Source organism: Barbatula barbatula (assembly GCF_947034865.1).
Source record: "Barbatula barbatula genome assembly, chromosome: 21".
NCBI classification, from domain to species: domain Eukaryota; kingdom Metazoa; phylum Chordata; class Actinopteri; order Cypriniformes; family Nemacheilidae; genus Barbatula; species Barbatula barbatula.
The window spans coordinates 1,101,407-1,126,743 of NC_136784.1; the positions used below are offsets into that span (position 1 = coordinate 1,101,407).

General features: G+C 40.1%; 2 protein-coding genes across 2 annotated transcripts; one reads left to right on the forward strand and one right to left on the reverse strand.

Annotated features, from left to right (window-relative positions):
• Window positions 1–3,664: 3,664 nt before the first annotated feature.
• On the forward strand, window positions 3,665–16,909 carry itgb8 (integrin, beta 8). The gene is made up of 15 exons (XM_079484103.1): window positions 3,665–4,194; window positions 4,982–5,067; window positions 5,769–5,940; window positions 6,026–6,272; window positions 7,458–7,623; window positions 8,571–8,729; window positions 8,855–8,950; window positions 9,337–9,426; window positions 9,798–9,941; window positions 11,166–11,541; window positions 11,841–12,063; window positions 12,346–12,449; window positions 12,558–12,668; window positions 14,658–14,812; window positions 15,035–16,909. The coding sequence occupies exons 1-15, from the start codon at window positions 4,101–4,103 to the stop codon at window positions 15,158–15,160; spliced, it is 2,349 nt and encodes a 782-aa protein (XP_079340229.1). The 5' UTR covers window positions 3,665–4,100; the 3' UTR covers window positions 15,161–16,909.
• Window positions 16,910–17,632: 723 nt separating this feature from the next.
• sp8a (sp8 transcription factor a) lies at window positions 17,633–20,135 on the reverse strand. The gene is made up of 2 exons (XM_079484221.1): window positions 20,055–20,135; window positions 17,633–19,594 (listed from the first exon to the last, which is right to left on the reverse strand). The coding sequence occupies exons 1-2, from the start codon at window positions 20,073–20,075 to the stop codon at window positions 18,368–18,370; spliced, it is 1,248 nt and encodes a 415-aa protein (XP_079340347.1). The 5' UTR covers window positions 20,076–20,135; the 3' UTR covers window positions 17,633–18,367.
• Between the last annotated feature and the right edge of the window lie 5,202 nt (window positions 20,136–25,337).

The window sequence follows — 25,337 nt, forward strand, 5'->3', positions numbered from 1 at the left end:
TACCATGGTTCTACTGTAGTATCTTTTATAAGGATTGATATGTCGTCGCGTGGGTCATCTGTCTAGTTTTGGCCAGGTTAGATTGTTTTGTAGGCTGGTTTGTTTAGCTTGCTACCACACGCTGTGTATAAATACAGTCAGCATTCCTGTGGTGACTGTACATTCCCAGATTTTCACTCAAAAATCTTTCTGTGGAAGGTCAGAATTGTGTTCTGGGTTGTGATGGTTTCCAAGGTGTTATGGTTGCTCTGCAGTTGCTAGGGTGTTCCGAATAGTTGCTAAGGTGGTTGCGACCCTCGTTTAAAATAATGTTTGTGTAGATATGTAAATCTGTGAGATTTCTCATTATCATCAGGTGGAAAAAAGTAGCAAGAAGCAATGTGCTAAGAACCTAAGAAATGTAAATGTCACGTGAATGCATTGGTTATTTTTATTATATTTTAGCGGATTCAACATGTCGTTTGTTTAAGTAGTTCAGGGGATTTTCTGAAAGCCCATTACACAGTTGAGTCGGTTCATTGTTTTTGATCACTTTCCATTCATCCATCCGTCCGTGGTCAGCCCTGAGACCTCGAATCTGTTCAGCACAGTCTACAAGATTATACACCACGCAAAGTCACATCCGCACAAAGCCTCAAACCTCTGAGGATAATTTATAACCTCAATAACTTTACATTGATGATGCAATTACAGTCCGGCCCACGCTAGTGATGTGACGCTCTGTATCAGCGTGTGTGTGGAGACGGACGGTGACGATGGGAAGGAGTGGGAGGAGAGGACCGCGGTTTGCCGTTTCACTCTGGTGGTGAAGTTTGCTGGGATAGTAAACCATGCTAAAACTCACCACAAGGCGACTTTTGAAATGAATATAGTGCTTTTGCACATGACGTTAGATTATAGTTTCACGTAAAGACACAAAAAATTGTGAATAACAGGATACTACAGAATCTTGTGGGTTTATTTGCGTCACATTATAGCCAAAGTGAATCACAGAGGGTCAAATGCTGTGATTAAAATATATGAATATAAGTACATTTTCATTCGCTATTTAATCTCATAAACCCAGTCAAGAACATAAATCATATTTAACTCCAAAATAAAACATTATTTATGAAAATAAAGCTTGTTTATATTTAGCTCCAATTTTACCCCTAAATTCTCAAGAATCAGTCTGTGTGGGTGTGTTTCTGTGTTACCGCTATATTTAGTATATTTTGTGTTTATACGTTTCAGTGTGATAAACGGCACGATCTAAAAGGGGAATTCAAAATATCTTCCCCGTAAAAGGTACCATCTGAGGCGTCTGTAAATAAGTGATCTTCTAACCTTAAGGTCACAATTGTCACAAAATCAATAGTTCTCTTGGTGTTTATCAGGTCTTGTATTCTTTCTAAATGGGTTTATTAAAAGTAATAAGCTATATAGGAACTTGGTTGTTTGGCCGTGACATTTTCATACGGATGAATCCGTATAGGAAAGAGATGAGACTCCAGCTGTGTGTTTGTGTCAAGTGCGTATGCTGTGAACCTGTTCATTTGACCTCTGTGGGAAAACTTCAGACCGATGCCTGCAGGAGCCAGTTAGCGGATTAGCGCCGTCGCTGTGAGGTCATCATAGCCGTGACCTTGTGAATGTTACGCTGTGTGCGGTATGGCAGCCAGAGTTATGTCGACCTTTGACCTGCACATTAAGAACATTCTTTACTTTGTCCCATCTACTGTGAAATGAGAGCATTGCATTTGGCCAAAATGAAGTGTATTAGAAAGCAGCTTTATTTATAAGTGACCAAATACACATACGGTACCTTTAAATACTGCCTAAATAGTGAGCTTGCTGTATTTTTGCACAGAGCTCATGTATGCTAAACAACAGTACGAATTATTGCGTGCATGTTAAGAGATGCATGTTTAAAATATAATTTCATTTTGTTTTGCACAGATTTTGAAATAAAGTGCCCTTTTCACCATAACCTGTTTCTTCTGGAACACAAAAGAAGATATTTTGAGAAATGCTTTGTTCATACGGTGGAATTCAATGGAGTTTAGTGTTGTTTGGTTACCAACATTCTTCAAAATATTTTTTGTGTTCTGAAGAAGAAAGACACGAGGATGAATAAATGATCAAATATTAGTGAACGATCTCTTTAACTCTTCTGCTTGACGATGCCTTTAAAAGTGTCTGTTTAGCAGATTCAATGAAATATCTTTGGGCGTCCGGTGAGCAGTCAAAAGTGACTGTGTCAAGAAATCTAAATGCCATAAGATGATGATCTCATGTTCACATGTTAATGTTAAACTAGGTAGTTTTTAAAGTTTAGAGCATCAGTACATTAAGCTGTGAGATTAATGATTAAGTAAAACAGGGATGCTGTCAGAGCCTTTTAAAGCGTTTAACATGTCAGTATAGCAAAAATAACCCTGATGCTGTCCAGAGAGCCCGGTTTGTTTGGGAGTTTGATAGAAAGCCCCAGCAGGTCAGCGGTTAGCCCGGAGCGGGCAGATCCATGGTCAGACAGAGGGGGGAACGTGATATATTGTGGCAGGAAGATTAAACCAAACCAGCGTGGTCAAAAAGCCCATCCGACCAGTAAGAAAAACAGACTGAGAACATCAAACTGGGGGGAAGGGAACCAGAAATACCAGGGTATCTCCTCTAACGTACCCATACAGTGCCAGTCAACCGTTTGGACTCTTTAACTCTTCATTCTTAGGATTTTTTTTATTTAAACAAATTTTTTTTTTCTAATCTAGATGTATTAAGAAATGCATGAGACATGATTAAATGGCATATAAAACACCCTGATATTAATTCTCCCTCTCTCTAACATTCATTCCAGCTCATCTCTGTGACAGTCCTGGACGTGGTCCCCGTTATCTAGAGAATAGGAGACATGTTTGTCCTCCACAGAGTGAAACACATTGAGGTTGATGGGAAGGCATGACTGTTTGTCTTCATTCTTAACAGTTTGTTACGTTGAACTGAACAAGTCATCAGTGCTCATACAGATCGATGTAAAAAATACTTTTTTCGGCCTCGGCCTACTCTGTCATTGGCTCAAATTCCAGTAAGGGGCAATTAGGGTAAACTGGGACACAAGTTTACTAACATAAAGTGTCACCCTACTTCCAGTTAGGTCTTATGGCTCAGAACGATGCTTTGCGTGAGAAACATTCAAATATTGCATGTGAAGGTTTGTCAATGCTAATAAACGTCTCGTGACCAATCATAATGACCAAACAATACAGCTGTTTCTATAAGAGCAGCAAGCATATGTACAATATGGGTTTGTGTTTCATGCGAGTTTGGAATGACATCAGGGTGAGTAACTGATGACATAATGATTCTATTTGTATATAATGTTATAGCAAATCTCCTCTTTGTTTAATGCACTTGACTCTGTTTGAATTCCCAAAGAGACATTAAACATATGCTCACGGTCTTTCCATCTTATTTACATTCACGCATTTCACTTATCCAAAGCTTCTCGCAGTGCGTCAGTTTATGCATTGTATTTGTGACCAGTAACCTTCTAAGCGACCAGTCCATTTACAGGAAGACGTGTCATTTGGTTCATGAAATGAAACGAATTAAACAGAAGTGGAGCAATGCAGGGCGAATTGAAATTCTACTGTATAACCCCCCGCCTCCAGCGCTCCTGTAGTCTGATCTCAGATGAGCGTCAGATGAGCGTGAGGGTCGTTTCCATAGTGCCGACCGACTCGGTGCGCGTTCACATGGCGTTTACTTTCACAATCATTGCAATGAACAACGAGCCGTTTCACTGCGTCGTCGAACGCATGACGCACAGAACGTGACATTTAGCGCGACGATACGAAGTAAAAGCGAAGCGTCACCTGCGCTTCTGGATATAACGCGCCCGGCGATGCGCGGCCGATGCGCAAAAGCGCGCAACTCCGCCGCGCTTCATCTCGGTTTCGGGAATCCGGATTAAGAGGTTATCGGGTGATCAAAATCGCCCTCCTTCGTTCGGGCACATCTGACGTTGACACGCCGGGGGTTTTCCGTTGCGGTTCAGACCCTGTGGCACTGACGCGTCGGTCACAAACGCGGACACACGCTCTCTGTCTCTTGATGCTGCTATGACTTCGTGCACGCGTCGATCCCGCGATCTGATTCCTCCTGGCGTCTCGGTGCTCATCTCCGCGCTGCTCGTGCTCGTCAGTTGTGATCCGGGTGAGTGTGACTCTGTGACACCCGACTGTCACCCTCTCGTTGTTTTGTCATTGCCTTGCTTATGGCTGATGCGTTTTCGTGGGATTATTAAGCGTTTAAATCACAATGTATGGAAACTAGTCAGGTTCTTGTGGGGCAAGTTGTCACATCCTTATTTATGGCAAAATTGAAGTTAAATTCTGGGGTTGTGTATGTAATGTAATCCGATTTTTATATTTTCGTCTTTTCTTTGTTGGTTCACATTTTATTTGTTAATAATTTGATTAGTTTACTGTATGTTTGCAGAATAGCTCATTATTTATTTATTTCATGACTATAACTAAATATGTGCTATTTATTGCTATAATGTCGAATAACTCAAATCTAAAAAGTATAAGCATATTGGATGTTTATGTATAGTCTGACTGAACACCCGCGTCATGACTGATGCTTTGATTTGCGCATCTCTCTGAAGGTCACTATAGAGTCTTTTATTTTTAATGTCATATAAATAATACATTTTCCTGTATAGTGTTGTGTAACCAAAAAGGCCCAACAACAAAACTATGAGCATTTACAAAAATGCAAGAATAGTGAGTTGCTTGTGCATGTTTTGACATGCAATTAAAGTCTGCATTGTAGATTTTTCTCATCTCAAATTCAGTGTGTTTGAGAATCTGTTTTGGCATGAATCTCTTTCTGAAACACACTGCAGTTGTATTTTCGCAGGGGCCGTGTAACACACAATGCCCTGCTGCGTTTCAGCTCTTGTCCATTCATGTGTAAATGCATCTCTTTGCTTGTTTAGCGGATAACCACTGCTCGTCTGCCCTCATCTCCACATGTGAAGATTGTCTGAGACTCGGCCCTGAATGTGCCTGGTGCTCTCAAGAGGTAATGTGTGTGTGTGTGTGTGTGTGTGTGTTCTTTGTGAACGTGCAAAGTGCTTATTTCGTCTTTTGGCGATAACACTAGTTCCCTCCCCCAACGTCAAGAGACCTTGCTTCTGTTCCGAGTGTATTTTTATTATGCAAAGTAAACCAAACCCACAGAATTCTACGGAAGCTTATGGGGGGATTTTGTGTCAACAGTCCTGGTTAGTACCGACTGGACACCTCAAAGAAAGGGTTTTCAAGGGTTAGTCTGCACCTTAGGCTTCTCAACAACCCAGAACAGCCAAAACAGGTTGTGTAACTATGAAGATCTTCATATATTTAAAAAGTTCTTGGTTACATTCATTTTAATAAAGGAAACTGCTCTCTTTGTTATATGTTTAACTGCTTTATGAATATACAATTCTGTCCTTTCCAAAATGAAAATCAGATCTTTGTTTGTGCTGCGGTCCTTTACCTGAAAGCTTCCCTTTGCGGGTAAAGTCATGCATATTCCTGGGATTGCGGTTAAGAAATTAAGTTCATTAAATCCGTGTGGTGCGATTAGAATAATCCTGACCCACATCTCATTAACACGGGTTTAGATCATGAGATTTTACACGCTGTGTGTTAGTTGAAAGATAAATGCACCCTTCACAACACTCGTCCTGTTTCTCGTCTGCAGTGACCTTTGACCTCTTGATGCTTTGTTTCCCCTGACAGAGGTTCCTGAAAGGTGTCGCCGTCGGCCAGAGATGTGGATCTGTTGCTGACTTGCAGCTCAGAGGTTGTCAAGCGGAGTTTATCGAGAACCCGGATGTTAAAGTGGTGGTGAACGCCACGCTCGACAGCTCACAGGTGACACCCAGAGATATTACCATCCACCTGAGACCAGGTAGTGTTCCACCTGAACCATGAATGTTTGTGAAACGCCTTTTAGACGCTCCATCGACCAGCTGTGTTGTTTCATGTCGTCTCAGGGAGCGATGCGACCTTTGTGGTGGAAGTGCGACAGTTGGAACGCTATCCTGTAGATCTGTATTATCTGGTGGACGTGTCTGCATCCATGCAGGAGAACTTGGATCGGCTGAAGACTGCGGGTCTGGCTCTGTCTCATCAGATGAAGGAACATTCCAGTGATTTCCGGGTTGGATTTGGATCTTTTGTAGATAAACCCGTGTCTCCGTATATCGACGTTCACCCCTCTAAACTCGTGAATCCTTGCAGGTAACCATGATGGAGCAGCAGCGAATCTCTCATTTGCCCCATTACAGATGGAAGTGTGCTCAGATACTAAAATAAAACAACATTTTTGTGAAACATCAAGTTTCTTGAGATATAATTGAGCAACTTTACACTGGTTTATTGGAAAGAGAGTTTGCGGTGGCTGTGTTTTATTCTTTCTTCCGTTTTGAGAGATTATCTTGTCTAGTTTTCTCAGATATCTACATGTTGATGTCTTTTGTAAAGTTGAAACAAATCTTTCATTCCGGGAAATGTTCAACCTTGATGATAATGCTTGACAGTCGAAACAAAAAGGTCTTATTTACCAGAATATAGTCCTGAAACCATCTGAGCTGTTGTTAGATGTGGTAACAGTCTGTGATGCATTTTATACCTCACTATATTAAGACCCAGAAGAAACCTATTCTATCTCTCTTTTTCTTGATGAACATAAAATTCTTGTCAACTTGACAAGCTATTTAATAAAGTCAAATTGAGTCTTAAAGGGACAGTTCACCCGAAAAGTCAAATCCTGTCATCATTTACTCACCTTCAAGTTGTCCCAGATCTGTATAAATGTGTTTATTCTGATGTTTGTAAGAATCCAAACAGTCATATATAAAGCAATTTTCTAAAATGGTAGTCAATGAGGTCCAAGAACCTTGTTCTGTTGAACACAAAAGAAGATATTTTGATGAATGCAAACAGTTCTTGGGCACTTTTGACTACCGTTGTCATTTTTCCTACACTGGTGGTCAATGGCGTCCAAGAACTCTTCCAAATATCTGTCTCTGTGTTCAAAGAAATTCATACAGATTTGAAACAACTCAAGGGTCAGTGTGGGTGAACTGTCCCTTTAAGGTTTATAGAAAAGATTATTTAAAACATCTTGTTTAGAGCTTAGGGAATAAATAAACATGGCTCTCGCTATGTACATTGCCATGGAAGCTGGCCTGGCGTTAAAAAGCAAAGGAAACGATGATGCCGTCTTGATGCTTTTGTGTGTCGTTGTTATTGTTGTTGTTCATAGTGCCGGTGAAAGTTGAACACTCATCTGTGACTCCAGCAGTATAAAATCAGTCCGGTCATCCCCTGAATATATTCACAGTGATCTCATTCTCAGTAGTGTGGGAATGTGATGAGGATGACATCTGATCTCAGCCCGTCTCTCTCTCTCTCCGGTCACAGTGACTATGAGGTCCACTGCAGGCCCGCTCATGGTTTTATTCACGTTCTGCCCATCACGAAGAACATGACGGAGTTCACGCGTGTTATCCAGGAGCAGAGGATCTCAGGAAACATGGACACGCCGGAGGGCGGATTTGACGCCATGCTGCAGGCCACGGTTTGTAAGGTGCGTGTGTGCACACTATGCATACTTAAATGTCTGTAGTTCTATCCTCTTGCTTGGACTGAATAGTGTGCGCGTAAGCGCTTCAGAAATTCCTTTAGAGACACTCATTTTAACACACTGAATTGGGACACACTTACTTTGATCCTAAGTGTAGTGAAGTGCAGGGGGCGTAATACAAATGCTTGCCTTAGCAAACACCTTTAATGATTCAATCATATCATGAACTCATCAGTTGAAAATGTCTCGAGTCACCTTGCGTCAGGGTGACTGTTTGTGTGTCACCAAGAGTTTGTTTTCTTCTGTGGTTTTCCCTGGAGACGGCAGGTCTCAGGTCAGCACTGCTATGTGTCCCCCTATGGGAATGGAAACAATGCCTGACGGCTCTATGGAATGACACACTTGCCACACTTTAAGAATCCAGCGCATTCAAAATCACTATGCGTCCATCTCACTGGTCTGTTAACGGGGATGATGTCATCAGCGATGTCATGGGTGGGCGAGTTATAGCCCCTGATTCATGTGGCCGCTGGTAGCGTAAGTTCCAACCAGCGGGGCGGCTGGATTCATATCAACAAAAGACTCTTTATGGTGCTGAGTTGGTGGGAGTTTTGTGTGAATCTGATAAATGAAAACTTCCGGGACGTTCCGGCGGTGACCCTGAATGAATCTTTAGAACATTCAAACCCAGAGGCGTGATGGAGATGTTTGCTTTGGCACAGACGGGTCTCAGGTGAAATATTTATCTGCGCTTGGCCTCCCTTTTGTTGTTTTTAAAGATCACACAGTGTGTTCGCTGTGTTCAGCCGACTTCAAAATAAAAGTCACGTTTTTCAGATCTTCTCAAGTGTTAGTTTATTCTACATTACTCACCTTTGTAGCTAAAACGCTGTTGTGTGGAGTAATCGTGCAAAGTCATGTAGATTGTAAACTCCGATTTCTTTCTACAGAAGGACATCGGGTGGAGACCGGAAGCCAAACATCTGCTACTGGTTATGACCGATCAACCCTCTCATTTGGCTCTGGACAGTAAACTGGCCGGTATAGTAATTCCTCATGACGGCCGCTGCCACCTACAGGATAACATCTACTCTCAAACATCTACTATGGTAAGGTCAGCAAAACCGACACGGCACACTAAAAGACCACAACTTTTCACAAATGCATTATTACAGGAATGAAATGCATTGAATGAAGGTATTTAACAAATAAAAGCAAACCGTTTGTTTTCCAGGAACATCCGTCCATCGGTCAGCTGGCAGAGAAACTTCTGGAGAACAGCGTTTACTCTATATTTGCTGTGGATCAGTTGCAATATCGGTGGTATGAGGTAATTTCTCCTCCATCAGCAGTTATTCATGCTTTTTACAAGAATGGTTTATGAATCACAATTGTGTATAAAAGAAGCTTTATTTAAAGGAATGTTCTGGCCCTTTTTTCATTCTTCGCTTGGTTAAAATTGCAAAAATCGCATGGACGTGAGCGGTGCTATGATAAAATCTGGCGTCAGATTTCAACACACACACAGTCCTTTGAATTAAGTTAAAATCATTTGTTTTATTTATTATTCAATGTAATATGGTTGGGTTAACCATCAGCTGGCTTTACTTTTACTTACCGATTCTGCTATTTAAGCAAGAATATTCCTTTGAGAATTATTCTCTTGAAACTACAGATGCAGAAATGCCGCACATGTTTTCTCTCATCTCTGGACAGGATCTGATGAACTTGATTCCGGGCAGTTATGTGGGTCGGCTGTTTCCCAAAGCATCTAATCTTAAAGATTTGGTGGTGCATGCCTACAAGGTAAACATCACCACGACTTTCTCTTTCCCTTTAATTTTTGCATCCACCCAAGGACAGTTCGATGGGAAGGTCAGAAATCCCCCTTGATCATTTCCTAACACTGTTGTTTACAGTCTCGCAGTTGACTCACAATTTGCTCAGGCATGCGTCTAAGATGAGGAGTAATCTCGCTATGGGTACAACAATGCATTGTCCTCCCCAAAATCCGCTGATCCGGGCGAACAGAAGCCTGCATTATAAACCTCCGGCTCCAATCGCTGATCGGCACAAAGACGCTATTTTTAGACCATCATTTTTTGCCAAGAACCTGCTTATAGGTTGAGACAATGGAGTCTTTCTCATACTCGGCTCTCGTCTGTGTTCTCTTTCAGAAGCTGCTCTCGGATGTGGAGCTCCAGGTTGGGGTGGAGGACAGCCAAGCTCACAGGTTCCGGGTGAACGTAACAGCATTTTGCCCCAAAGGATCCTCTGTTTTCGGAAACAGCAAATGTTCCAGCGTTCAGCCCAAACAAACAGTACGAAAACGTTTCAACTCAGATACATCTGTTTTCAGTAGAGGGAACAGAGATGTTGAGGTTGATATCGAGCTCTTACAAACGACAAGACTTTTCTTAAAGCAACAGTTCGCTCAAAAATGATCATTTACTCACCTTCGAGTTGCTCCAGATCTGTATACACATTAAGTTGTTCTGATGAACCCAGAGAAAGATATTTGGCAGAATACTTATAACCAAACAGTTCTTGCACCCTATTGACTACCAGAGTATGAAAAGTAACTGTATAATTTCTTTGTTCTGTTAAACACAAATTAAGATATTTTGAAGAATGTAGCACAGCAAACAGTTCTGGGGCACTTTTGACTTCCAATATATTTTTTCCTACTATAGGAGTCAATGAAGAACTGTTTGGTTACAAGCATTCATCCAAATATCTTTCTCTGTGTTCATCAGAACAAAGAAATGAATACAGGTTTGGAACAACTCGAGCGTGAGAAAAGATGACAGAATTGTTATTCCCTTCAAAGAAACTTCAAAATAACTTCAAAATGAAATTCCACAATGCATCTCTGGAGATGTTTAGTTTATGCATATGTAGTAATTCAGTGTTTGTGATGTCATACGATGGGTGTGATGTAATTCGGTATGTATGATGTCATTCTGTGCTTATGATGTCATTCCGTGCGTAGGATGTCATTCCGTGCGTGTGACGTCATTTTGTGCATATCACTCCGTCTGTATGATGTCATTCGGTGGGTGTGACGTCATTATATGTGTGTGATGTAATTTAGTGTGTGTGATATCATACGATGGGTGTGATGTAATTTGGTGGGTGTGATATCATTCTGTACGTGTGATGTCATTCTGTGCATATCAGTCCATCTGTATGAAGTCATTCAGTGCGTGATGTCATTTTGTGTGTATTTGTATGTGTGTGTCTATTTCATATTGGCAGTGTCCTCATGTGACTATTGAAAGCCTGTGGAGGCTGCTAGTCTGCTTCAAAATGACAAGTTTGTGTGTTTTAAACAATCGTGTGACATGTGTAAACATTGTTAACATAACAGAGTGGACACAGATTGTGTCGGGTGGATGTTTCAGGTCATTGCAAGGGCGTTTGTGGAGTTCTTGTAATCGCTGTTTACGTACATGTGATATCTTTCAAGTAACACTTTGAAGTTGTTTAAGTTTCAATTTCTGTGTTTCTGTTACTGAAGTTTGTGTCCTTGCTCTCCTCCGCAGGTCTTCTTTCATGTCACTGTTGGAATGATCTCCTGCCCAGCGGCAGCGGGGGGCGCCGGTCAGGAGGTGGTTATTTCCGTCAGGCCGGTGGGATTGAACGAGTCTGTTACCGTACGAGTCCAACAGGTCTGTGGGTGTGGCTGCGTAGAGGCGGGTCGTTGTCATGACGACTCAAATTCTACAGCTTGTTCTTCCGAGATGGGCAAAGGGACGGATGTCTGTGGAGAGGACGGGACGAAACCTGTGTGCAGCGGGAGAGGAACCTGTCGATGTGGGACGTGCGTATGTGATTCCAGCAGACTGGGAAACATTTACGGGAAGTTTTGTGAGATGGACGATTTCTCCTGCCCGTATGAGAGAGGTCTGGTGTGTGGAGGTGTGTGGACAGAATAACAAAAACATCTTCATGTTACATCACAGTAATGGAATTAATCAAAATGATAAAAATAAGCTTTTGTTTTTTAAAATACAAAATTCTGAATATTTTATTTGTTTTTAATAATGGTAATACCATATTTGAGATAATCTAGTAAGTACTTCACAAAAGATGCTTTATCTTATCACTTTGATTTGTTGTCTGAGCACAGTTTGAGAAACTCTTGAGAAAGTGATGGAAAATGTTGCTAAAGCTTAAAATGTAGGTATTTGATGTATTGTGTGTTTTTTGTGTGTCAGGACGTGGGCAGTGCGTTTCAGGTGAATGCGTGTGTCAGCCCGGCTTCACCGGCGAGACCTGCGACTGTCCCGTCTCCACGGAAACCTGCGTGTCAGATGACGGATCGACATGTGGCGGTCTGGGAAAGTGTGTGTGCGGCAGGTGTGTGTGTGATGACCCCCAGTGCTCCGGGACGTTCTGTGAGAAGTGTCACACCTGCTACAGCTCCTGTCTGTCACACTGGTAATCTCTCGCTTTGATTGAAATATGCCGACGGGTTCGATCACCTGTCAGTCACAAACTACGACAGTCAGGGGTTTACTGCTGTAGCAACTATAACTAATGTGCTCACATTGACAGTGATGTCTGTTTATTTATATAGAGACATTGTTACTATGTTAGTAAGAAGACGAAACATCATACTAGAATAGTAAATTATATTTTATCCAATATGATTTCACTTCTGCAAATTATGCAGAACATACAGAATTAATTCTGTATGCTCTCTCTCTCTCTCTCCATCAGGGGTTGCGTGGGCTGTCATCTGTCAAACGGATTCAGACCTCGTGGTTTCCAGCTTTGTAATCACAGCTGCACCCCATTGGTGGACTATGTTGATGACATCACAGGTAGGTGAGACCTCAAACAACTTGATTGAACGCGGACCAATCCGCTGTGAGCTTGATGCTGAAAGTAAGTTTGTTGTCTTTGTTTGAATGATCTGTGATGTCACTCAGAGCTGGTGAGGGGGAAGTACTGCCTGTATCCCGCCACTGAGAAATGTCATTACCGCTTTCTCATGGACGTGACGACAGACGGACCTCAGCTGCACATTAGCCGACATCCCGGTGAGGAAAACCTTATAAGGATGAGACCAGTTTGTCGTTTTGTTTAGTTCTTTGAATTGTAACAATCAATGTTAGGTTGCTCTTTCATTTAGCAACATTTAATGATGTTTCAATTGAACGATAACTCAGATGTTGAGAGAAATGAAAAGTTACACACATGCGTGACGTGGAAATATAAACATAGCTTGAGACATTAATGAGATCTCTTCTGAAGCTCATTCACTGGAGTTTTCGCTCACTTTTCTCACTGATGTCCAGGAACAACACTCGAGGCGTAAAAGAGATCTGATGACTCTTTCCTCCAAGTTGTTTTCCTTCCTCGACTTTGCTCATTCTCTTTCCCAAATGTCACAGAGGACACACTGTGTTTCTCAAAAACAGCACGAAGCATTCTGTGTGTGTGTGTGCGATCCAGCATTCTTTATCCTTGGCCTGATCTCCCGCTTCCAGATCTCCATGGAAACCCTCAAAATGGTACTTTATGGTCTTTGTGTTTGCGCTGGACTGGATTTCCCAACACTGAGAGCACAGGGAACACATCTATACTGTGTATGTGGGCTGTGTGTCGGTCGGCACATCGCGGAACGCTCCAGCTGGTTCAGTGATCAGAGCCATGCCGGAGGGAGACCACACAAACATCTGCCTCGTGTTTAGCTTTCCAAGGATTTCTTTGGGGAGATTTTGTTGTAAACAGACTCTTTGTGAATGTAACCATCACGTTTATGAAACACTGCAGAGCTCATTACCGACTTGTCATTTTATGGGTATGACCAAAATGTATTTAAAGGGATGCTGTCATCCGTGGTCATTTACTCATCCTTGAAACATGTATACATTTCTTTTTTCTGATGAACACAAAGATAGCAACTGACATTTCTGGGACTCATTCATGGACTATCATAGTAGGAAAACATATGAAATATAATCTTATTCTGCTAGTAGGTAATGGTGCTCCAGAAATGTCAGTTGCTAACATTTTTCTAAATACTGTATCTGTCTTTGTGTTCAGTTGAAAAATGTCATTTATACAAGTTTAAAACAACTTGGGAGGGCGGGTAATTGATGACAAATTGATAATGGTTTGGGTGGACTATCCCTTTAAAATCTTCATTTTGTTCTGAGAGTCTCCTGAGATCTGTAATGTCTCAGATGTTTGTAAAGTCTCTATTGAGATCTCTTTAAAGTCTTCTTTGAGCAATGAGATCAAATCAAGGGCAAACTATTTGTATTCTATTCTATAATACTATTTTTACTAAAGTCTCGTTTGTTTCTCACAAACAGCAATGAGATAAACTGAAGAGCAAACTGAGATTTTTTAAAGTTACCTGCTCTGAAAATACACAGTCGAGATCTCTTTAATGTCTCATTTTTCACTCATAGACAGCAGTCTGAATAAAATGGAGACCAAACTAAGATGTTTGACGTATTGTAGGCTCATGCTACGAAAAGAAACCAACAGATCTCTTTCATGTCTCTTTTGTTTTTCACAGACAGCAATGAGATAAACTGCAGAGCAAACTGAGATTTTTAAAGTCACCTGCTTAAAAAAATACACAGTTAAGATCTCTTTAATGTCTCATTTGTGTTTCATATCCAGCAGTGAGAATAAAATGAAGTCCCCTGCTCTAAAAAATGAAGTCCCAGTCGAGATAGAGAAAAAGAAAAAGCACATCTCTTTAATATCTCGGTTGTTTCTCCTAGACAGCAAATGGAGAAAATGTGTTTCCACTTAAGTTGCCGATGAGACAGCAAAAATGTCTTAAAGACGCAAAAGGCAGAGATCTCAGTATGAACTCCAAGATTTCCTATTTGACTGTACCATAACCAAATGATCCATAATCAACAAGTGTCTCATTCGTAAAAGATGTTTTTCCAAAATTGAGTGGAAATAAACATAGACAGACTAATATCTTAATGAAACATCGCTGAGAAATCCAAGTGATCCGAGTTATGAATGAGCAAGATTCTTTTGTTTTTTCCATGTGTCAGTGTGTGTTTGGGGTCAGAGATCGATTAAGACGTTCCTCAGCACTTTCCTCCTGACGTTGATGTTGGGTATCGGTCTGCTGGCTGTAGTCAGTCACTTGCTGAGAACAAGAGACTGCGCATGGCAGGAAAACCCCAACCAGCAGGTGGATTGTAAGGTACACTATGATATCTGTCCGTTCAGAATCTTTTCTGTTCGTTTTCATGCGCTCGATTACTATTTCAGTCTAATGTTGAATACTATTTTGTATTCGATAACTCTAGATATATTGTGTACAGCAACAACAGTTTATAATAAAGATCCTAAAGTACAGAAGACTGACTGTGACCAAGACAAGATGTTTCAGAATATTTCTAATCATTTTTATGTCTGGATACAGGATTCTGCATACGGTCCAACGACCAATGAGAAGACGATAACGTACAGGAGGGACCACCTCCCAAACCAGCCGGTAGAAATCCACTCACAAATATCCAAGACCCCGCTGACTAATGCGTGGCAATGACCGGGTCACAATCCATCTCTCTATTTACAAAGCACTTAGATGAAGCAAAAACTTTTTGCTACGGATGTAATTTATTATGTTAAATGGCATTAAATATTTCATCATTCTCTGATGGCACAGAGGGTGAGAAGATGAAGTTCAAGCTAAACGGTACAAAAATCCACTTTTAGATGCATTCACTTGAATTTATCGGCCAGTGACCTGTGGGTTTCTCCTTTAATATTCTATTTTTTGATAATCTTTTCAGAGTTACAGTGAGTTAGATTTTGTGAATTATTGTGAGAATGTTTTTTTTATTTATTTGTATTTGGCAAAACTACAGAATCTAGATATGCAAAGTATGAAGCCGTGCTATACTACAGTAGTATGTCTGCAGCAAATGTGAGTGTACAAGCAGAGTACACTGTGTAAGATACTGTATCCCACGATGCAGTGCGCTCGACAACATCCATTCAAAGCTTTTTTTAAGGTTTTCCACAACCAGAGGCTGTGCTGTATTTCTGGTTTAGGAAAACTCCTAAAGGTTTTACTGTGACTGACGACAGCGATTGAAATGTTGACTGTTTCAAGATGCCGGATACATCAGTGTGTCTGAAGCGGTCGAGTGTGGCATCTACCTATACTTGTATCTGGCGTGTCAAAATGAGGTTGTGTGACAATACTAATGCAATTAGCATCACTAATATACCGTTTGTTGTTGCATACAGCATACTGTTCTAGTTGTGTAAAGCCGTAGGCATTAACCCGTATAAACTGCACAGCATGCTTACATTCCATTCTTAATATAGCCAGTGGGAAAAAATCCCTGACCTGCTGTCTGGTGTTAGTCTTCCATCTAGTGTTCAACACATATATGACATTCCTAACAGCTCTCGGTGTAGCAGTTTATCTGGATTCTTAAGTGGCAACTTGATTCTGAAAGCGCCATTCAGGTTCCTTGAATATTTAAGCAAAATGCAGAATAATTCTGCACGTCTACATGATTCCCTTGATAAACTGGAAATTTAGGGAGGTTTTTCTTCCTGAACTAGTTGACTGTATATTTAGGTTTGTGAAATGATTGTGAATCATTTGTTCTGCTGTATTCAGTATTTATATCTCTTGTCATATACTACTGAGGCTCATTTTTGGGTACGTAGTCTGTTGTCAGTACCGCATTCTTCTGGCTCTAATACATTCAGTTTAGCACAATGTTTACATCAGATAACACTAAACAAATATTTATTATTAGTTTTTTTTGGTCATGTTTTGTTGTAGTTTAATTAAATGCTCGTCGTGTTTTACTATAGTGTACATGCTTTTATAGCAATACAATTTGATCATGTGTGTTTTGTAAAACTGGTTTCTAGTTTGTGTTTATGAATGTTTTTGCATAACACCGTTTTAATGTCTTCATGTCAGCCACTTTCTGTTACATGCTCGGTCTGATTTAAGTCAAAAGATCACGGTTTTAATAAAAAACACCATCGTGATTTTGTTTCTGTGGAATTATTCAAATAGGCTGTCATAAGTCTCATGAATAACATAAAGCTTGTGAGTTTATTATTCATATGTTGTGCAACTAAATAGCCATATAAATCAAGTTAGAAACATTTGACCTGTGTGATCTTAAATTTATTATATAGTAAAACGTACACATGTTATGATTGGCAAGATTTTCTGAATTCTGTTGCTTTTATTTTCTATTGTCAGCTGTTCTTGCATTGGCATATTTTAATAAAGTCATTTTAATGCACTGTAGTCACTTTGTATAAAAGAGTCTGCTAAATTCTTAAATGTAAAGGGTCTTTTAGATTAAAATCAGTCATCGGTACGAAATTAGGGATGTGAACATTTAATTTTGTTTTTTTAACATTTTTTATTTGTCTATGATATGCATCTCTTTGAGCTGCACTTTCGGTAATGAACGCTAGGTGGCGCCAAATACTCGCAGTGACTTTAAACGCCGCTCACACTTCATATCGTGTTTTATGAATGTGATAATAATGTTATAATACTTTACAATATACCCAATTACATATTTAATAAAGTAAAATATCTACAAATTTAATATTGTTTTACATGAAGTTGATATTGACTTGATTAATCAGTTTCAAAGAAATAAAGCAGTTGATTTAAGTTGACTATACATGCATTCGTATAAGTGGTTTGTCTAATATTTTTTGTTTTATTCTGAAATGATCACACTTTTTTACAAGTAGTTTTGTAAGCATTAGCCTTCAATTCAGACCTACATGTGATTTGTTTTTTTATTACGTTATGACGTCTGACATAAACTCTGCATATACAGTAATGTCTCGTACAATTAATTAATTTCTAATACCGCAATAAGATGATAGACATATTAAAAAATATACCCGACAAAAACTTCCACAAATAGTAGCTTTTCAAACAAATTTGACCAACATGTGTGTTCGTGCATGGTTAAAAAAAACAAGCCAGAGATTTATGGCCGAAAAAACAGTCAAAAAAGCCAGTCCAAATCTGACTTTATTACGAGTTTTTATATCTTTAAAGTAAACAGTCAGGAAATACAAATGCACATTTAAATAATAATAATAAAAAACAAAAGATAAACCGATTGATCGAGTTGATCCGATCCTAACAATTATAAATATAGATTCAAAGTGCGACTCTGATAGACTTCAAAGCACAAATCAAACTCGATGATAAATAGAGTTTCCAGACAATTCTATATACAGTTTTCACTTTGCATCCAGAAAAGTTTCAGTTCATTGTTATAACTGCACAAAGAAATCGAAATAATTTACAAACGTTGGTCGTTGGACACTGCATGATGGCTGGATGATGATTTTAAATGGTCTTAAAACTCACTCGGTTCGAGGTTGTTTTTGTCACATTTCAAACTAAAGAATCACAAAAATATAAAACATTTGTGTTGTTGAGAAATAAACCCTTGATTTTTGTTGTTCGTTCATAAAGTGCCTCAATAGACGTGACGGAATGCAGACTGTCTTTACAAGAGCGCATACGGGAAGAAAGGTGAGCTCGAGTTTATTACACATTCAATTTTAAAGTTCAACTATTTATAATCTCTTATAACACCTGAGAGGGACTTTCTGCCAATGCATGATTGATAAATCTATTTGACGTCTATTTTGACAAAACCACTCGCATGGTGTTAACACCAAAATGATTTGGTGCGTCCACGAGATGCATGTTCCATATTTTTTCCATAAGTTTTGCTCAGTTACTGACGCCGTTTTGAACGGGTTCTGTGGTTTGGATCATTTCAGGGGACTGACAGGATGGGCTGCCCGGTACACTGTGTTCGCTGTCGGTATCACTGCCCTTTTTTATCCCGTTAGACCCGGGGTCGCAGGCGCTGTGCGTCTTCACGTGTTTGCTGAGGTGGTCGCTGCGCATGAAGCGCTTGTTGCACACCGGACAGGCGAATCTCTTTTCCCCGGTGTGTGTGCGTAAATGCCGCTGGAGCTCATCGGAGCGGGTGAAGCGCTTGCCACAAAACAGCCAGTTACAGACGAACGGCCTCTCCCCGGTGTGCCAGCGCAAATGCGCTTTGAGGTGAGAGGTCTTGCCGTATACCTTTCCGCAGCCGGGAATGTGGCAACTGTGGAGCCCCTTTCTGCGCAGGTTGGCCCCAGCGGGCCCCAACCTATCCGCCTCCTGACAGTTCGGACAGTCACAGGTCGCTCTGCCCGAGTACCGCCTAGCGGATGAGCGGGGGGATCCAGCCAGGGGTAGCGCATGGGACCCAGCTAAAACCGCACCATTGGAACCAGATATTGAACTCGGGCTGGTTTCCGGGTAAGTGGCTGATAACATCGGTTTGAATCCGTCCATCAGATGCTGTCCGCCCGTGAGAAGATGTGGAGACGGACTGGCACTGAACGCGGAGTGAGTGAGGGGGGAATAATCTGAGTTGTACCCACCCAGGGGCGAATGCAGAGAGGTCTGGAGCGCGGCCCCGTTTGCGCTTTGAACGTCAATCCAGCCGGCTCCCACATCCCACCAGGACGACCCGCCGGCGGTGCCCACGTCCCCTGTGGAGATGCCAGCGTGCGCGGATTTGAACCACGTCTCGTACGGGTGCGCAACGCTCATCCTCGGGTAAATCCCCTGTAGAGTCTCCACTTTAGAGATATAGACAGACTGCGCGCTCGGGTCCTGAGAGCTGTTGGCGACTGGCGTCTGAAACATGGGGTAATCGTTTCCAAACGGGCTGGTGGAGGTATTAGTGCCCGTCACAGAGAAGGAGCTGTTGGCACTGAACGAATCGTTCCGTTGCGCGCCGTACGGAGATAGAGAACAGCTGCTGGGTGCTGAACGTTTCCAGGGGTGAAAACCTGCTTTTCCAAACGAGCCGTTGTCCGAGGAAGGACTCGAGCTTCCGATTTTGTTACAGGTTGCTGCCAACATAGCCAATGGAGTGGATCCAACCCTCGGCTCTTCCTGAAGTCATAAAACAGGAAAAGGAGTTATAGAACAAGCACGCATGGAAACTTGGCAAAATAGTTTATTTAACGCAGATTCCAAATTTAGCTGTACGGCTGGACATTTATCCCCAAAAGTGATTTACAAACTTGTAATATTTTTTTTAAGAATATTTTATTGCACAACTTACACTTTAACAACAAGAACTTTACGTTCTAATGCAACATAGCAATAAAGATCTTATATTTCTTCAAATAAATGTAACTAAATCTTTCCTTTTAAGATCACAGGCTACTGCAAATATGTAACCACCTGCAGGCCAGCAGCAATGCAGTTCTTGTAATGTAAACATATCGTAAACTACGTGAAGTTTAAATGTTTGATTATTCTCATTCGACACAAAATCAACAGTAGGCCAGGCTACTGCAAATACATACTCATTTCATCTTTCCCCGTGACACGAGATAGGTCTACTCACCCCAAGAAGTGAAGTTGCCATTCCACGAGTGTCCGCGTGCACCTGTGGAAATGTCTCTATATTAACAAGTCTCTCGGCTGTTTTGGCGAAGCACAAATGTTTTCGCTTCTGTCTTTGAAGAGTCACAGGATGCCATGTGACCAATCAGATCAGCTGAAACTGTCGGGAGTGCTGCGCTCGGTGATGTCATCCGTGGAGCTCTTTGGTGACGTGTTGCGCTTGTAATTCTTTACGTGTGGGAGGGGCGAGCGGGCGAAGCTTTCATTGACCTCGTTTAATTGTTGGGGATACCCATGTAAGGAGAAGTCAAATTTGATGCTAATTGACTGAAGCTTCGTTTTCCTTAAGCTTTTATTCTTAATTGCGCAAAGCAAAGTCACGTGTTTGATTTACTACATGATCGCATAAAGGCTAATAATGTAAAAAGCTTTATTATATTTGTTTAGGTATGCTCTTTTTTCCTCTAGAAAACTCTTCAGATCAGTGTGGGATCATCGGTGCCCGGTGGGTCGGTGGAGGGCGTGGTGGGTAACACGAAGGGGTGGAAGTGGGTGTTGCGCGTGGTGGGGCAGCAGCTTTCCGAGCCAGTGGAAATGAACTTCATCCAGGATCTCTGTCTTTTATCTCATTCACAGAAGAGATTAATGTTTGCGTAATTCACCGGTGGTGGTGGTGTTAATGATTCGTTATGGCTTCTTAAAGCGCGATTTTGATGGAAATCTACGATGATATCTGTATGTTTTTCATTGTTGGAGAATTTCTAATATTAAGTGAACAACGAAGTGAAAAAACTACATTTTAAATCGGCCAAAATATTCAAACAATTATACAATGGAGTCCAAAAAAGGATTAGACCTGTAAAACTGTTTATATTTTGTTTATTCATTTATGTTTCCATTTAAATGTGATAGCCTACAAATGTTTTTATGACACACACGTCTTCAGCACATCCATTTTCATTTTCACAATTTAAAAGCCTTTAAGCCTGTAAGCCTGTATACTTCAACAGGCGCGCACCGGCATGGACTCCTGGTCGCATGAATCTTTCTCAAATCTTCGTGCGCGTCTCAATGGATGTGAGGAAAACTGACCTTTTGTTTAAAGAACTCTATTAGTCACAAATGTGTTGACATTTGATTTCATCCATAAACAGATTATCAAATACATCTAATTTATTTTTGTGTAAATGCATTTAATGTTTTAAGTTGATCAACATATAAATTATATTTTTTGGTTATTCGCATACTTTCGGATTCCACTGTAGCCAACTCGCTTAAAAGAGTTTAAGGAAATCTATACAGTACACAAAAGCTATTTATTTCTGTGTTCAGATGCTCAAAGGGAACCCCGGCTCAAGATGCGGTGCACGTGCGCATCATTTGACTTTCAAATGTAATAAAGAGGTCGAGCTTTATTCACGCGCAGTTTTATTTGTTTAATATTAGTCCTGAGACTTGCACAATTAACAGAGATAAAGAATCTGACAATGTCCTTTGGTTTTATTACTAGAAATCTCACGTTGTTCAAGCGTAATCTATACAAGAATAATACACCACAACATTGTATTTTTGTATAGATTACGCTTGAACAACGTCGAAATTATTTTTCGAAACTATTTTTTTCGAAATTTGTTTTTTATGTTTAAAATTCACACGCAGACTAAAATTCAGATGTTTTTACGACACTATAATGAAGTTCAAACTGAAATATAACATTTCTACTCAAATGAAGTGATTATATACTTTCATACGAAATACAGCAACATCTGTCATAACATAAAATAATAACATATAGCGGCTAAACTCTTCAGGGATAAAGTTAAGCAGAAACCAGGGGTCATATGAGACAGTGTGTCCTGACTGTAGACCTGCCTGTGTGTGTGTGTGTGTGTGTGTGTGAGCAGATGTCTTTCTCCACGCGCATTCTTTCCCACACGTATATCTGCAAAAGGTCCCGCGTGGAACCTGTTCTCATAATAAGCGCATTATCACGCACTGCCGAGCACTGACAAAAACTGCGTGAGAGAGAGAGAGAGAGAGAGAGAGAGAGAGAGAGAGAGAGAAAGAGAGGCCTTTAATTGTTTGCTTGAGATTTTTAGATCTTAATAAATTCACACACACAAGAAAATGAAACTACATATATTCACGTCAATTGAATTGAGTTTAGATGTCTTAACACATTTATTTATTTCACCCTTTTAGTTTACCTCATCACTTTAGCTGTCTGTGAACCTGACTTCATTTCTCTGAACTCATACATTCATGATCTGAATTGAGTTTATTAGACAATACAACATGTCTGTCTGTCTGTCTGTCTGTCTGTCTGTCTGTCAACCAGGGTGTGTGTCAAATAAACAGGTAAGACAGCTGTGTGTGTTTGTTTGTTTGTTTTTATGTGCGTGTGAGTGTATATACTTACTCGGAGACAAATTATGAACATGACAGAACCTCCCTAAAGGCATGCATGTAGTGTTTTATTATTTAGAAGTGTGTGTACTGTTACTGTATATTTGTGAGGGCCAAATGCACAGTACTACTTGTGGACCCACTTGTGAGGACATTTTGCTGGTCCTTACTAAATAAAAAGGCTCATGATTCAGTCAAATACTGTTGTTCTAAAACATCTATAGTGTCTTGCACATGTTTGTGTAATTATAGGTTTAGGTGTTGTTGGGGAAGGGTTAGGGGATAGAACATATCACGAGCCCAACATAAAATCAATGGAAGTCCATAACGTCCCCACTATTATAATAATAATAACGTGTGTGTGTGTGGCCTTGTTTTTATATATTTATATATTTTATATTTTTAAGTCATGGGGACTCGTGGCGTGGGCAAAAAAGCGCATAAATAGTACAGAACTGTATTTTTTGGAAAATCAAAACATCCTAAATGTTTTATAGGACCTTGATGTTTAGGGGTAAGGTTAGAGGATCAAATATACAGTTTTTACAGTGAAAAAACATTACACCTGTGTGTGTGTTGGGGCCTGATTGACAGGTTCTTGTCTTGTCCTGCAGATGTGATTGTGGACGTCATTTGGTGTCTGTCATCATGAGAAAGGTGCGTGTCTGTGTGAGATGACAGAAGTGAATCAACAACAATTTTGTTTATGTGATTTTAAACGTCAGTGTTTTTCAGTAAGTATAGAGCAAAGAAAGTTTGACTTTGTGATTATCGGGTAACTTAAACATTTAAACTGTGTCATCATTTACTCACCCTCAATTTGTCCCAAATCTCCATTCATTTCTTTGTTCTGTTGAACACAAAATTAGATATTTGGAAGAATTCTGGGTCACCTTTGAGAACCATTTTTTTACGTTTGTCAATGATGACAAAGAAATTAACTGTGTTAATTAATTGTGTTAATTAACCAGTTGTCCTTCAGATGTGATATACACCAGCCTTCCTGGAGGTCACAGGGATCAAAGATCATCATTCTCGTCTCATTCTTGACCGACTGGGTAATGTAATCGCCGGGGTGTGGAGGTCTAGACTCCCCTGTCTGAATTCATTTATGTATGTCAAAACAAAATATAATTATAGTTGCAATAACATGACGACCAAAAGGAAGTTTGAAGTTCTCATATCTTGCTCTTTTATAGTTCGTGGGTCTTAATGTCAACGGAAATCTCAATTTGCTCATCGCATGGAACACAAAAGAAGATATTTTGAGAAATCTCTCAGTGGTTTTGTGTTCGTACAATGGAAGTCAATGGGGTTCAGCGTTGTTTGGACTCACAGAATCACAGAAGGTTCAGTCGAAAGTAAAACTCATTTTATTTATTTCCTGGCTGTTTGAGAAAATTAGTTGATTCAAAACATAAAAATTAACCAGGTTTTGTTTATTGCTGTTTGTAAGTTTCAACACAAATATCATGGTTTACTATATCTATATCTATATCTACTATATCATGGTATGTTTACTGTAGTACGACTATATCAACTGTGGTTTTACTACAAAAAAATGGTTAGGTCCATTGTTTTACTGTATAATGTACTAAACATAGTTTGACCATGATAGTTGAAAGTAGCTAAAACTGTGTGTGGACATGCAAATGGTAATCAATATGCCAACATTATTCTCTTTAATACACACTCTAAAAAAGAAATCTGTTAAAATAGGGCACTATATACTGTATTAATATTAAGGAATGTTCCGTATTCACTTTTTTTAGTTCTTATACCTGTATTTAACATTTTTCACTGCATGAAATTACATGGTAGCCTTAACGGAAATATCCGTAAAATAAAGGAAAATGTATGGTAATTTTCAGCCAGTACATTATCCGTTTTTTTACAGATTCTTTTACAGTGCAACCTTGTTTAATTTTCTGTAAGGGATAGTTAAAATACGGTTACTCTAGCAGTAAAACCATAGTTCATTTTCGTTAAAGGAACTAAAATTAATATAAAAGTTGGAGCCTTCACATTAAAACAATTTTGTGCTTTATTTACTTGTTTGTATTTGCGGGTGGACAGATGAATAGAATGAATTATTCATACGCGAAATGTTTTACACATCTGTGACAACCAAACTACTCTATCCAAGAAATATATAGTGACATGTAAATTAGCCTTAGATCGAAACAGACAAGCGCTCTGATGTCACCACCTCACCGGAAGTTCTCCGGCGATTATTTAGCGGCAGGTGAACCCACGCGTTCTAACTTGCAAAGTTTTGCGTGTAGTGTTTAAAAAACGCGCTAACAGGTGAAGTAAATATTTAATATACACATTTCACGAAAGCTCATACTGTCTAGGAAAAATACTTCTTTAGGGATTACTGGACGTTTCAGTTACTTTACGCATGTGGTAGGCTACGCGACACGAAGTGACGTCATCAAATAGCGTTTATTATGGAACTAGTGTGTGTTTTAAGTAGTTTTTAAGTAGTTCAGTAGCACGCTCTTTCTCATCTATATGCAGTTAGTTCTCACACTAATGAAAACACACACACACACAAAAAATTTACAATATAATTTATTTAGCCTATTTTATCTTCAGTTAATGATCTTGCCGGATCATCTGTAGAGGTTTGGTTGTGCAAGATGGACGTCCAGCCAGTAGTCCAGTATGGACAGGACAAGAGCCTGGACTAGGCCTTGCGTAGCATCCTCGGACAGGAAAGGTCTAATTTTCCTAACGTACCCTTGCGTTCGTTTTTTTTTGTTAGTGTGTTAGTTTGCTGTTACACTCACAATGTGTGGCAGTGTAAAACTTGCACAGAAACCCAATTTTCAGTTGTTGCTCTTTCGTAGCTCAGGAGATTTGATGGTGTTTC

Bases quoted from the DNA above. Each gene is read 5' to 3' on its own strand.
- sp8a (XM_079484221.1), bottom strand. From the start codon at position 20,075: ATGGCAACTTCACTTCTTGGG. The intron at 19,595-20,054 runs GTGAGTAGACCT...TTATGACTTCAG, and splicing joins TGGCAACTTCACTTCTTGGG to GAAGAGCCGAGGGTTGGATC.
- itgb8 (XM_079484103.1), top strand. From the start codon at position 4,101: ATGACTTCGTGCACGCGTCGATCCCGCGATCTGATTCCTCCTGGCGTC. The intron at 8,951-9,336 runs GTAATTTCTCCT...ATCTCTGGACAG, and splicing joins TGCAATATCGGTGGTATGAG to GATCTGATGAACTTGATTCC. The intron at 9,942-11,165 runs GTACGAAAACGT...TCTCCTCCGCAG, and splicing joins GCGTTCAGCCCAAACAAACA to GTCTTCTTTCATGTCACTGT.